The 14,446-nt window shown below is 41.3% G+C and overlaps 1 protein-coding gene across 1 annotated transcript; it reads right to left on the reverse strand.

Annotated features, from left to right (window-relative positions):
* Nucleotides 1-4,989: 4,989 nt before the first annotated feature.
* On the reverse strand, nt 4,990-9,819 carry LOC123020111 (vomeronasal type-2 receptor 26-like). Its single transcript, XM_044423539.1, has 4 exons — nt 9,019-9,819; nt 8,060-8,287; nt 7,059-7,185; nt 4,990-5,891 (listed from the first exon to the last, which is right to left on the reverse strand). The coding sequence occupies exons 1-4, from the start codon at nt 9,817-9,819 to the stop codon at nt 4,990-4,992; spliced, it is 2,058 nt and encodes a 685-aa protein (XP_044279474.1).
* Between the last annotated feature and the right edge of the window lie 4,627 nt (nt 9,820-14,446).

Consider the following 14,446-nt stretch of genomic DNA (forward strand, 5'->3'; position numbering starts at 1 on the left):
GCGGTAAAAGGAGGTGGCTCGCATTGTTCCAGGCTCTTCTGTGGCAAAAGTCCCATATGTAATCTAAAAGAAAATGCACAAATATTTTAGAGATGGATGAAGAGACATTATCTGTGTGTGTCACCCTACATTTTGATGTAGTGATTGTTTATATATCAGATATTACATCAATGACTGTTCTAGCTGCAATGCTGAAATAAAATGTAATTTCTTGGAACTTGACACATCGAAGAAACCCACTAGACACTCCTTAGTCTATTGAGTGCATTTGTGTGTCCACACACACAGTGTCTGAAGCCATTCTCCATTTTGCCCTTCCTTGTAAACACTGGACAACTCTTTGTCTCCTGTGGATTTAATCTCTCACTTGTTATGAGCCACAAAATCATCCCCACAAGGAAAAGAGAAGAGAGAGAATTATTTGGATATTTGGTGGAATAGCTACTGTGCACAGATCTTACCTGTGGAATTTTGTAGAGGCCTAAAATGTCTGCCATATTGAAGGAGATATCAGAGCCGAGGCCTCCAATGACAGCTATTAATTTCTTCTGGGGACCACATTCATAATTGGGAACAAATCTAAATGATTTGAAGAGCAGATCCAGAGTTGAACGGTACATCAGCCTTTTATTATAGTAGCTGTCATAGATGTGGAAGCCAAGTGTGACGTTGGGCAAGATCTTGGGGTTCTCATTGATCTCATTGACAGCAAAAGCCAAGGCCAGGAGGTGCTGATAGAACTTTGTCACCAAACTGAAAATGGAAAGGCATCCCATTTGACAGAACACTAGTCCAACACATGTAACCATCAGATCACATGAATTAGATGTCCCGGCTTTAAAACTGGATGTTGAAACAATCTCATGGAAACTTCATGGTATTTACCCCTCCCCCACCCAAGCACCTCTCCCACCTTGATCTACCTGGACACTACATTCAACTTCTGCAGCCTTCCTCTGGGTGGAGGCCTTTAAACATCTCCCTGGTCATCCAGGTGCCTTTTTCCTTTCTTCTTGGATGGGTCTTTATATTGCATTTTAATTATTTTAAGTGTTCTAAATGCTGTTCTATCTAGTATATTTTACTGCCTTGTACATCCTGTTGTAGACCACCCAGAGAGTTTCAGCCATGGGTGGTAAAGAAATGTAATTTAATGATGATGATAATAATGACAATAAACAATGTGTGTGGATTTCTGAAGGACTATTGAGAAAGGGCAGTATTGAGGAAATCAATGCAAACCTATAAGATACAGCAAGTTAAACATTGTGCAGACTCACTGAACCATGGGAACCAATATATACCAATCCTGCTGTGTCAATGTAGTGTAGCGAATAGATTGCTGGACTGAGACCCAGCTTCTAGCCTCCACTAAACACTGAAGCTCACTGGGGGACTTGGGATCGATCACTTTCTTTCACCCTAACCTATCACACAGGTTTGTCATGAAGATGAAATGAACAGAAGAAAGAGGATTCTGTAGGTTACCTGGTTCCTTGCAAGAAGGAGGGTGGGATAGAAATACAATAAGTAGATACATGAAATCAATAAATACTGTCTCTTGTAACTGACAGACTTTCAAGTCCTCACTTACAAAGAGCCCTTCTATATCATGAGGTCTTGTGGAAGTGAACTTTGTACATGCAAATTATTGAGTACTGCTGGGCTGCCTCCCTTTGGTTGTGGGCAAACCCCTCTTCTTGGTATGCCATCCCTCTAGTTGGCTACCCTTTATCTCCTGATTCTACATCATGGGATCAAGAGTTATACCAGACTTGGCTGACTCCTGGAGCTCCTGTCCCATGTTGCAGTTCTGGGCCATTCTCATGTCCATCTGAGCACCTGGGTAGAGCAGCCTTGAAATAAACCCCTCTGCTGCTCCCACCTCAATGTCTGGGGGTGCCAGTTCCCAGGATCCATCCTCCTCCTCCTCAGTTGATGAGTCTGAATCTACCTGACCTTGAAACATGCATGAAGAACAATGGCCCTTTTCATTCCCAGCACTGAGTTAGAAGCATATAAATTTAGCACTCTGCAAAATGCCATACCATAATATGTCATTTTAATAAGGGGAGGATATTAGAGCATTTGTTAGCTTTTGTTCCCCCCCACCCCACCCAGTATTTCAGTCTTTTCTACAGTGACCATGAAACACACAAGCTAATTGAGCACCCCCAAATTCCAAACTAAACCCCATTATCTAATGTGCATGTTCAAATATGAGCAGATGTTACTTCAAATGGGAAAAAGCAAACATGGATTTTTAAAAGTGCACACCCAATATGTGCACTTGCTCCCTTTGGCTAAACTTTAAAAATGTGGATTTGGATGACAGTGTGAATCTTCAGTAGAACACTAGTGTAAGTTTGGGAAATTGCAAACATTTTGCAAGAACAGAGCTCCTGCTTATGTTAGTTTTGAGGTTACAGGTTGGACATGTTCACTGCATCTGGAAACAGGAACAAAATTCTCACACCAATCTGGATTTTTGTAAGAAATTCTTGCACCTTTGAGAATGTATATTTCAGTCTATCTGTTCCTGATGCATCTGGGTAATGTATGCAGTACTGTAAACCCAGAGTCCACCTTCTAATATAGAAAGAATTGTCCTATTAAAGGAAAAGGAAGAGTGGAAATTCCATAAGCAAGAAAAAGCCTCAAAATGCACAATGGCCGAAAACAGTGATGTGCTGATGCGGATGGATCCCCCAAGAATACTATTTCCAGAATTTAAAAATATTATCAGGCTTCCAAGCTTGCAGAACCAAAGAAGATGGTAGGAATCCTTACATTGGAAGGTCAAAGCCAGGATCCCGAGAAGGATGCTCCTGGAAGGAAACTTCAGAGAGAAGGTAAGCAATATGAGAAGTGATCCCACCAATAAGGAGACTTCCTGGTTGATACCACTCATGAGCAACTTGCAGAGGGTCATCTCTGGGACACTTAGTACCAGGAAGTGCACTGCACACCATGTGCAACAATGGAAACAGCAGTACCACCACAGCCACCATTGGATGTCTGCTTACAGCCTCCTCACCCACATCAGCCTGGTTTAAGCAAGGTAGATGGAATGGTGGTAGAACCTGCCATTGGATAAGAAGCCTGTCAGCTGTATCTTTAGTAACAAGGCGATGATGACATGCCTTAACTGACAATCATGACTTACAATGACACATCAAAAAGGAGAAACTCGTCAAAATTATTAGCTGCCTGCCTGCCTTTGCCCTGCACCCTCCATCTAAGCTGTGGAGGGTTTTTATAACGAATTTCAGATTTGCTCACTGGTTGTTTTTCTATTTTCCTCTAGAAAAATGCTGAGCCACTAAGCTAATTGCAGTTGTACCGGCTATTACAAAAAAATGAGTTTCCCTCAGAGGATTTAGGGGTGTTTGAACCATAAGGACAGCAAAATATTATCCAAAGAACAAGCAAATGTAGGCATTGACTCATAGTCAGACACAAATGATATTGTGCTAGCAGAAACCAAATTATATGCAGTGGGAGAATCCACTTGCATAACAGTTTGTGTAATGTGTAAAGTCGGTGGAGTTCTGTTAACACAACAGCTTCTTCTGCTAACAGTGCCTTCGATTCAAGCTCTTTATATGAAGCTGATTTTGCCACTGGTTCTGACTTCTGAACTTCTGCAAATAGAGTTCAATTTGTTGGACATTATTCTTCTTCTGGTTGTAGCATCAGTGTGGAAAGCATGGAAACATCGTGTTCATTCTACATATGCACACACTCTATCTTGGCCACCTTAATTTTTTTTCTACCCTCCTTTTTATTTATTTTTTTACAGAACATAAATACATACAGTTGAGATACAATACATATCAAAATATATCAATAATATTAGCATCTACAACCCAACTGATAACTAAAAATAACAACAAACATTGTGCACCCGCTTCCCAGGAGACCACCTTGAATTTTCTGACAATTTCATATTCATGAAAAATTCTGGCTTCCATGTCTCTATGGATGCAATTTGCACAAATTTATGCCATTTAGGATTCCTTTTGACTGTATGAAGCAACACATGGATGCAATAAACTAGCTAAGTTATTCACATAATACTGGTCCACGACGAGAAATCACTTCATAGATTGGTCCAACTCTTTAAGCTATGGTGAAGTTGTCCACCTAAGATTGATAGTAGGAAGTATGACCTCCAAGCTTCAGTTTCAGTGAACTGCATAATCTGCAACTTTAACTGATAAAGACATTACCCTTTTGAGCCTATGTCTCTATTGCATCTTCATTCTGTGTGTGAACTATGTGACTACATGGAGAATGTGCTGTTGTTCTTGACTTCATCAGTGGAATCCAGAATATACAAAAGCAAAAAATAATTCCTTATAGAGAATTGTGCATTCATAAGCAGGAATTATTTTTTTAAACAGAGAAATAAAATTAAGTGTGTTGCTATGTATGGTAACTGAAGCTATTTGAACCTTGTCCTGTGATCCCAATTCCTCCTCCTTCTCATTTATTTATTTATTTATTTATATACCACCCCACAGCCAAAGCTGTCTGGGCAGCTTACACAGTCTGTGAAACAGATGATAAAAAGAGATAATAACCATGAATAACAAAATAGTGACATGGTTAAAAAAAAAAAAAAAAAAACCTGGTGAGCTCCCTCAAATCCCCAGGTGGCCAAAAGCATCAGAAAAGATGGCCATCTTAACCTGGCTTTGAAAAGATGGCAGATTTGACATCATCTGGGTTTCAGTGAGGAGGTCATTCCAGAGATGAGGGGGGCCACTACCAAGAAACTCCTCCCCTTTATGTCCACCTTCCCACACTTCCCTCAGAATTAGTACTTAGAGGAAGACCACAGAGATTGAGTGTTGTGTCCAAGTAGGTCAAGGAGCTATTTGTCACAATGCTAGTGTATTATGTACTTGTCAACTTAAAATAAATACCTTTGAGACCAAAGTAACTTACTTGCAGTTTAATGTTTATATGAATGCCGTAGAGTCTTTAATTTTTTCTCCTCATTAGTTGCTCCCTATTGTTCAACTCAGGTTTCAGGAGAATAACGAAACATTTGGGGAAAAAAATACAGCCCAGTAATCCTGCACTGGAAGCTAAGATAGAGAAGATCTCCACGGCCACCATGTATTTTCCCCTGGTGCTCAGATAGGTGGGAACAAAAGACAACCACACACTGCAAAACACCAACATGCTGAAGGTGATGAACTTGGCTTCATTAAAGCTATCTGGCAACTTCCTGGCAAGGAAAGCCACCACAAAGCTGACAATGGACAGAAGTCCCATGTAGCCCAGGACACAGTAAAACATGATGACAGAGCCTTCATTACATTCTGCTATGATCTCTGTAGTCTGGGACTCCATGTCCAAATCTGGGAATGGGGGAGAGAGGCCTAGCCAGATGGCACACATTCCTGCTTGAATGTGGGAGCAGGAAAGAATGATGGAGTTGGCCAGCCTTTTCCCCACCCACTTCCTCATGCTGGACCCTGGCTTGGTGGCCATGAAAGCAACCACCACAGTGATGGTTTTGGCCAACACACAGGACACAGCTACTGAAAAGATGATGCCAAAGGCAGGTTGGCGGAGAAGGCAGGTTGCCTTCCTAGGTCTTCCAAGGAAGAGCAAAGCACAGAGGAAGCAGAGCAAGAGGGAGACAAGGAGAGTGTAGGTGAGGTCCCGGTTGTTGGCTTTGACAATGGGGGTGTTTTTATGTTTAACAAACATTCCTAACACCAATGCTGTGCTTAGAAAGAAAAATACAACTACTGATGCTAAACTGATTCCTAAAGGTTCTTCATACGATAGGAAGGTTAAACTCTTGGGAATGCAATGATCATGGTTCTTGCTCGGATATTGATCTTCTGGGCAGTTGAAGCAGTCAATCATATCTGAAAACAGAGGGGAGAATACCTTTTCAGCATCAATGCTTTTCTGATGGACTCAACACTCATGATAACCTTTCATGTAGAATCAGTCTAGAAGCCAACATTCATACTGATTTCTAATGGCTGGTATTATTCTTCTTTTTACTTTTATGAAATATAATGTGCAGTTTTCTGTATTTCTAATCAGACTTCTCAGTGTCTGAAAGTCTTTTAAAAAGCACAGATCTTTCTTTTGTTTTCTTTCTCTTTTCTTTATTTTAAAATTTCAGTCCATTTCCTTTAGGAAGGGAATCTGCTTCAATTCTTTCTTCTCTTTCAACTTCCCTCCATTAGTGTCTGTAGAAGGTGAGGATGAAAACGGGAGGGCAAATCTTAAATCCCATTTCCCAATTTGTGATGGTCTGAATCCAAACCTGGCCTACGTACACTTCTGTCAATAACTCATATAATTCTGCTGCGTCCAATCAGCAGAAGCTTTAGTTTGTGTCTGGATTTGCTTTATGTAAGACAATATGTTTTACATCACAGAATCATAGCATAGAAGGAAGTATTTAAGTTTGGGAGTCCAACCTATTGCCCACTGCAGGAATTCATCTCATACCATCTGTGACAGATGGGGGGTCCCAGTTGTTCCTGAATATCTGCAGTGATGGAATACTCACCACCTCACTGCACAGTTTCATAGATCCTGTGAGCATTAGGAAGGTTTTCTTGATGTTCAACTGAAATTCCACCTTCTTAGTACTTAAACCCATTATTTCATTTTGTACAGTCCTGCAAGACACTGATCAGACGGTGACCTCCTCCTGTCTAACAGTGCTTTAGGTATTTGAAAATTGCTCTCATAGCTCCCTTGTTTCTCAAAGTGAAACATACCTAGTTCTTTCCCTCTTTCCTCACAGGAATTAGTTCTGAGCCCAAATTAAACCTTTGCTGCCCTTCTTGGTCCAGACTATCTACATTCTTTGTAATGTGTGACAGCAATACTACCCATAATTTTGAAATTATGTTGCTGTAACCAAAAATTGCATGCACCTTTTTTGGTAGCCACATCACACTACAAACTCATATTCAGCTTTTGGCTGACTTCATCTGCAAGGTACTGTTTATACCTACTATTGTCATTCTGGGAATCCACCATGTTATACCTGTGCATTTGATCCCACTCACCCTTCAAGTTTGAAATTTTCCCTTCTGGACATGAAGCACAATCATAACAACAAAATTTCTCCTCTTCTTTCTTTTTCTTCTGATAACCAGGTCGGCAGGAGTCACTACACACAGAAACAGGCTGAACCTATCACACAAGGGATACTTCAGGGTAGGATAAGATGTCCTTGAGTCCCCATCTTGGGGAATAGATGGGATAACAGCAGCAAACACGTAGTGCTGAAATGGGTGGATGGCCTTGTTGCAAGCATGGCAGATGTATGACAGATGCACAGATGGACCAAAGCTCCACAGAATTTGTCCATCTAGTGTTTCTGGACCTCATGTCATGCTCAGTCCAGAAAGTGAGCCTTAATGAGGACCACAAACACTCACAGAGCAAAGATTCTGCAATTAGTGCCTTCTTCCGCACAACCTGCTGCATGAGACATGGAAGAGGGATACTTCTCGTTTAATGATCCTGCAAAGCTCAGTTACTGGTGAACACTAAGCAAATGCTTAGCACAATTGCCAGGAGCTTGGACTCATGGCTGTGACAAAGTGGACCAGAGACTGAGAAGCCAAGCCAAGGGAATCCATGGGCTTCCCACCTCCAAAATGGATTCCTCACACATCCCTTGAGAGAAGTCATATTTTATAATCTATTGCACAGATGACAAAAGTCCAAGGAGCAGAGAAAGGACTCTGACAGGTTTATCTCAAAGGTACAGGGCTGGTGGTGCATAAATACTTTTTATGTGGCTCCAGTGACCCTATAAAGGTGTACTCAATGAAATTCATGTGCTCTCCTTACAGAATGTATACATTTTCGAGTATTGTGAACAGAGCTACTAGAGCTTTACTAAATCATCCCTTAGTTTTTGTATATGTTACAAGGCATTGGCATTATTACATTGATCACCCAAAATGGGATCATGTTATAAGGAGATGACATTTTCAGGTCAACAAGCACCCGTCTAGAGAAAGGTCCCACTTGCATTCATATACCCAATAATTCATACCTGATTATACTGTCTGGGCCACATAATTATATCCTCATTAATGAAGAGTCTTTTTCCTTCAGGGGCACTGGGCTCCATTTTCCCAATCTCTACTCGAAGGAAGGAATTGTTTGGGAAGTTTAACATGTTGATTATGTCAAATCCACCTCCCATTTCTTTTTTGTCATCAAAGGACACCTCTTCTCCAGCTGAGTTGTTGAATGAAACACCTTGAAGAAATGGATGGAGCTAGTTTAAGAAAAGAAAAAGAACAAGAAAGGGAGGAGATTGGAGATTTGCAAGCATCTTGCTGACACAATCATGTAACAAGGCTTAGCTTGAAAAAGCAGTTCTTTGCAGAGGCAGAATACTAAAAAGTGTTACAACTTATCGTTGGGCTCCAAGCATGGAAAGAAATGTGACCTCACAAACATTTGCTGTCACTTTGCTGTTGTTCAGGGATTCACTACATGTGATGTCCCTCTGAAGACTGCTGTACAAAGGATGTAGGAGAATTCTATTTTGGAAGTGCAATCTTGATGGATTTTACTGGTTCGATGGAGGTAGATTTTGTTCTGTTTCCCCCACCAATGTTGACTCACTCTGCAGTAAGTTGTTCCAATGCATGAATGGCAGTTGCTTAGTTATTGTTTCTTTTCTTTTTAATGACAAGAGCAATTTGTGAAATGGGTTGTTGTGTGTGCACGCATGCATGATTCTCATATGCTTTATGCAGAAGGCCTTAGAAGGTTTTCCATTAGTATGATACTACTGGGGTTTACTCACTTGGAGGCAACAAATAATAGGGACTTTAGGATGATTAACCATGGCAAACTATCCAAGACCTGTGTTGAGGAATAACAGCTGTTGCTTCATTCCATTATGACTTGGGAAAGTAAGAATTAGAAGCCATCTTCTCTTGCACTAACCTCCTCAGGGCAAACAGAACAAAACATCTTGTCACATCCTGGAGATCTTACCTGCCATGACTTGAGATACTGAAATCCAACTTGCTGATGCCTCGGCTTTGTTCTGTGCCTGGATCTGGATGACTCCATGGCATGGAGTGCATGTGCCACAGCATAGACTGCATTATAAATACTGTAGCTGTGGCCAGTCATGCGCATTTCAAAGAGAGGTCCAGGAAGGCCCTCCAACTTTTCCTTCCCAGCACATGCATCATTATTCTCCTCTGATACTTTCCAGCACTGGAATCTACAGTTAAATGCTTGCTCCCAGAAATCCTTGAGAAAGCCATTTCTTTCTGAGAGGCAAGGTTCTACTCTCTGAAGAAATGTCTTGAATCCTGGAAGTTCACGTGAGTGAATCGTGAAGGAGATGGCCCCTTGGAACATTTGAAGATCTGAGCCCCGCTGAAGGCTCGTTAGTGCAAAATCAATCTGGGCAGTCATAATCCAGACCCTTTCAAGTGATTTGGTTTTGCTATGTTCAGGAGCTCCCAGAAGCAGAAAATAGCTCATCCATATAATGGACAATGTTTCTCCATAAACGACAAATGCGTTAACCCGGGCAACTGTCAAAGGTAGATGAATACTTTGGACCATTTCATTGATTTCGTGCATACCATTCAACTGAGCTTGTTGTGGGATCCTTGCTGTGAAAGCCGAACAGATTCTGTTTTTGGAAAGCAGAGGTTCTAGGACCTGCAAGAAATGTTCTCCACTCTCATCATTGACAATGAAGAACCCAACCCATGTCCATCTGAAATGCTGGAGTAACCGAATGATTCCCATGTACTGATGGGCTTCATTTGGAACCATGCGGTACAGGGAAGGGGACTGGGTTGCATAACTTTCTTCTGGAGCAAAGGAGCCATATGTGAGCTGAAAGAAAATGTAGCTATTTTAGAGTCTGACCACCTGACTGAAAAAGCATAGGGGTGCAATTTTCCACTATAAATCCCAATTAATAATGCATTTTCATGTGCACGCTTAGGGAATGAGAAATTCAATATCTCTTCCACTTGAATGATCTCTCTGTGTGAAAAGATCATATAATTTCTTGGTACATAGAAAACGACAAAGAAACCTGCTAAAATTAGTTAACTTTGCCTTTTCCTTCTTGTCCCCTTTCTGGGCTTGATCTCTACTGGGGTTTTATTTGAGATTGGGAAGATTCACCTTAAGTTTGCATATCAATATGATTTAACCAAAATTATTTATTTTTATATTTATAAACCACCAAATAGATCAAGTGAGCTCTCTAGACAGCACACAGCAATGAAATTTCAACCAAACCATTAAACTTATCATTAAAAATAACCAATATGTAATAATGCTAACATGGGCAAGATCAATTTCAAAAAGCATGACTACATGAGGACAAGCAAATATTAAGATACAATAAAAATTTAAGCATCTAAAAACCCACTATTAAAATCAATTATTATAACTATTAAAATAGGTGGAGATACGTTTTATTTATTTATTTATTTATTTAAAATATTTATATGCCAACCTAGTTCACAAAAAGCCTCAGGACGACTTACAACAAGCCTGGTTTTTGCCTGGTACCAAAGCAGAGCTGGCTTCAGGCAAACTGCTCTGGGGAGCCTCTTCCACAAATTTAGACTCTCTGAATGAATATTTAAACAGAACACAGCTGTTCTTTGGTCCTTGCAATTCTCCCAATTTTGTAATGCAATTCTCTGAAGCAAAAATGCCTACAAATATACACCTAGTAAGGGGAGGCTTACATCAAACTGTGTATAGGTACAATCCAATCAAGATGCTCACAGGACTTCAAAACCAGAGAATGATGGGCATCCCATACAGGAAGGGAGTATGGAGGTGGAGGTCACCTTTGCATTCCAGTCATCCTGAGGAAAGGAGGCTGGGAGGTGATGCCTGTCTCCTCCCCATCCACTGCCCAAGAGGGCCTCACACCCCCATCACTGAGGTTGCTTGTGGACACATGGAGAGCCAGGCAGCATGGTTTTTCCTGTGTGGACAGCAACAGAAGAGAGGATGCTCTGAGCTCTGGTACCCAGCTATGAGACTGGACCACTTCTCTGACCTCACAGCTGGATTTCCAACATATCCAGTGTCCAGTGGCTATAAGGCTGCACAGCATATTAGTGGGATACACACAGAACTGCCTGTATTAATCAAAAAGGAAGTATAAGGATGCCTATATTCATGAAACATACAAAAAGGCATAATGTAAGGGGAATCTGGAGACCGCATGTGGTGCAGTGGTTTAAACCACTGTGCTGCTGGGCTGGTAGATCAAAAGGTCGCCAGTTCAGATCAGCACAATGGGGTGAGTTCCCATTGCTCTGTCCCAGCTCCTGCCAACCTTGCAGTTCGAAAGCATGCAAATGCAAGTAGATAAAATGTACCACTTTGGTGGGCAGATAACAGTGTTCCGTGCACTTCGGTGTTTAGTCATGCCGGCCCCATGACCACGGAGACTGTCTGCGGACAAACGCTGGCTCCCTCAGCTAGGAAACGGAGATGAGCACTGCCTCCTAGAGTCAGGCATGACTGGACGTAATGTCAAAAGGAAACCTTTACCTTTACCTTTTAAGGGGAATCTGTTCACAAGCAAGTATATATTTAGAGGAAAACATCCAGACTTCCATAGGAATTTTCCATGTGAATGTTAAACAAAAAATATTGGCGCAAAAAGAAATCAGAAAGTTTGTGTGATGGAAGTGGGGAGAGAGAAAGAGGATGGATGGAATGAATGAATGAAGGAAGGAAGGAAGGAAAAAGGAAGGAAGGAGCTTATAACCCTTGTTTTTAAATACTATTACTTTCCAGATAAGTGAAATTTTTGTGCCAATGTATGCTGTGCCATTTTTTTATCTATACTTGTTGTAAACTATCCTGAGACACTAGTAATGGGATGGTCCATAAAGGCAATAAATAAATAAATAAATAAGTAAGTAAGTAAGTGTAAGATGAAGTTTTAATTTCTAAAAAGCAAAGAAAAATCCCCTTGCTCCCTTGCCTTTATCTTACCTGTGGAACCTTGTAGAGACTTAAGAGATCAGCAATATGGAAGGTGATATCAGAGCCAAGTCCCCCAATAACAGCCATTAGGTTTTTCTGGGTACCACATTCATAGCTGGGGACAAACCGTTGTGATTTAAAGAGCAGGTCTAGAGTTGTACGGTACGTCCTCTTTGCATCATAGTAGCTGTCACGGATGTGGAATCCAAGTGTGATATTGGGTAACATCTTGGGGTTCTCATTAATTTCCTGTATGGCAAATGCCAAGGCTAGAACATGCTGGTAGAATTTTGTCACCACACTGCCAACAGATTGACATTCTCATTCAGAGGAAATGCTGAAGGCCTTGCAATCATTTGGTCATTGTGCAAGCTAACACCAGCTTTAAGATGTTACACTTTTGCAAGGATTGTAACTGTTCTTCACCACTTGAAAGAGGAGTGGATAATTCTCCTTAAGAGTGATGGAACAAAGCAATGAGTGTGACTGGGGCTGGAGATAAATGGTAAAAGGTCTCAGGAGGACAGGACCTTTGACCATTTATCTCAAATGGACAGGGATGCCAACTGGGTCATTCCCCCTCCTCTATATTTCTAAAATTAGCCCCAGAAATGAGAAGTTTTGCCCACTCTTGGATGAGGGTGGCTTAGTGGAACTTCCTTGGAAAGTCTCCACCAAGCTGTCCCATTTTCAGAATGAGCATTGCCCCTTTGAAGGGTCATTTTTAAGACCCGCAGCAGTCCCAATGAAAAAACAGTGGGTCTTGTAGGTCCTCGGGCATCAAAAATGATGGGATGAGAAATTGTGGAGTACTATTGAAAACAAGGGAGTAACCTTGTTTGGGAATAAGCTTGAGCTTCATCCAGAAGGCACAGCTAATTAAATGGTGATGGTCCAACTTGCAATCTTATTCATTTCTACTCAGACACAAGCCCTGTTGGAGCCTCAAACTCCGGCATTTTCATTTAGGGATAGGAAAGAATCCTGCCTGAATCCCTGGACAGATTGTGTTGGAATACAGGGCTGGAAGCACCCATGGTCTGACTATGGAAGGCAGCTTCCTGAGCTCCAATGCAATGGGGATTGTTTCTAGTTAAGTCCCATGTGACTTAAGTCCCATGTCATGCTAATCCTTTGTCAGCTGCACTAGCTACCTGTTGTCACTCAGGCCCAACACACAAGCCCTGAACAGCTTGGAGCCAGGATATCTGAAGGAATGCCTGTCCCCACATATCCCTACCAGTCCTGTAAAATCCTTGTCTAAAAAGCCACCCCCTAAATGGGGAAAATGGGTAGGGGAAAGCCTTCTCAGTGATGGCACCCCACTTATGGAATGCCCTCCCTAAGGATTCACACTTGGCACCATCACTGCTTGCCTTTTGGTGCCAAGTTTTTATTTAACACATGCTTTTAGTGCCACTTTGGATTTTATTCCATTAACCTTTGCTCCTTTCTCTGCCTCAAATATCAGATTTTAATATTCTATTTCTATTTTACTCTTGCATTGCTTTTATTGCTGTTTGTTCTTCCTTTCTCTCTAAGCTGCCCAGAGAGCCCTTCAGGCTATAGGGCAGCATATAAATATCACAAACACATAAATAAATTCAAGTCAAAGGGCCTGAGAGTTGAGTAAAGATACACATCCACAAAAGGGGACCCACTAGACAATTTGTGCCCAACTGTGCAGGGTTGAGTGTGGCTCGGGAAGGGATTTTTCCAGGCCTGATGCTTGCAATGATGTCATAAACTGAATGGCAGACTTCCTATAGATAAAGCATGAGCTTTACTGATGAGCTATCACCAAAGATGTGTTGCAAGAGAGCCAAACTCATTCCACTATGACAAATGACCCTTCAAATTTGGCTTGACCTTTTCCTAACTGTAGCAACAAGCATAGACCATTATGGACACCCAGAGCAATAGCATATGACACATTTTGCACATTATAAACATTCAGGACAGTCTTCTTTCCCATGAAACCTCTAAAAACCTGCAAATATGAAAAAAAAATGTTCAGGCCAATTTTTAATACAGATTTACCTTACCTGAAGCTCCTGAAAATCTCTGCAAATGAGAACACACATCTGCACCACATTCCATGCTTTTCAGCAGCTAAAGAACCAGATGCCAAGATACACATATGATGGGAAAGAGCACACAAAATGTGCATTGAGGAAAGCATACTCAAAAATTAATTCCGTTCATGGCAAAAATTATGCACGCTAGGGGAAATGCACACAAAAATAAGCATATTGGATGCAATGTGCCCTGTCATCTGTACAAGTTGTCATACAGACTTCCCGTGTGCTCCAGTTTATAAAGTGATATAAAAACAGGATGAATGAAATTTACGGTTGGGGGAACAAGAAATAGAGTGAAATCAAGATTGACAGATTCAGCCAGCCCTAATTAAAAATGACTAGCTTTTTCA

This window comes from Varanus komodoensis, unplaced genomic scaffold, assembly GCF_004798865.1.
Source record: "Varanus komodoensis strain SLA01 unplaced genomic scaffold, ASM479886v1 scaffold140, whole genome shotgun sequence".
Taxonomy (NCBI): domain Eukaryota; kingdom Metazoa; phylum Chordata; class Lepidosauria; order Squamata; family Varanidae; genus Varanus; species Varanus komodoensis.

What these genes read in the sequence shown, in the direction of transcription:
- LOC123020111 (XM_044423539.1), bottom strand. Translation starts at nt 9,819, where the DNA reads ATGGTTCCAAATGAAGCCCATCAGTACATGGGAATCATTCGGTTACTC. An exon ending in AGTATCTCAAGTCATGGCAG is followed by an intron (nt 8,288 to 9,018) that starts GTAAGATCTCCA and finishes TTCTTAAACTAG; the next exon opens with CTCCATCCATTTCTTCAAGG. An exon ending in GAAAATTTCAAACTTGAAGG is followed by an intron (nt 5,892 to 7,058) that starts GTGAGTGGGATC and finishes CTCTGTTTTCAG; the next exon opens with ATATGATTGACTGCTTCAAC.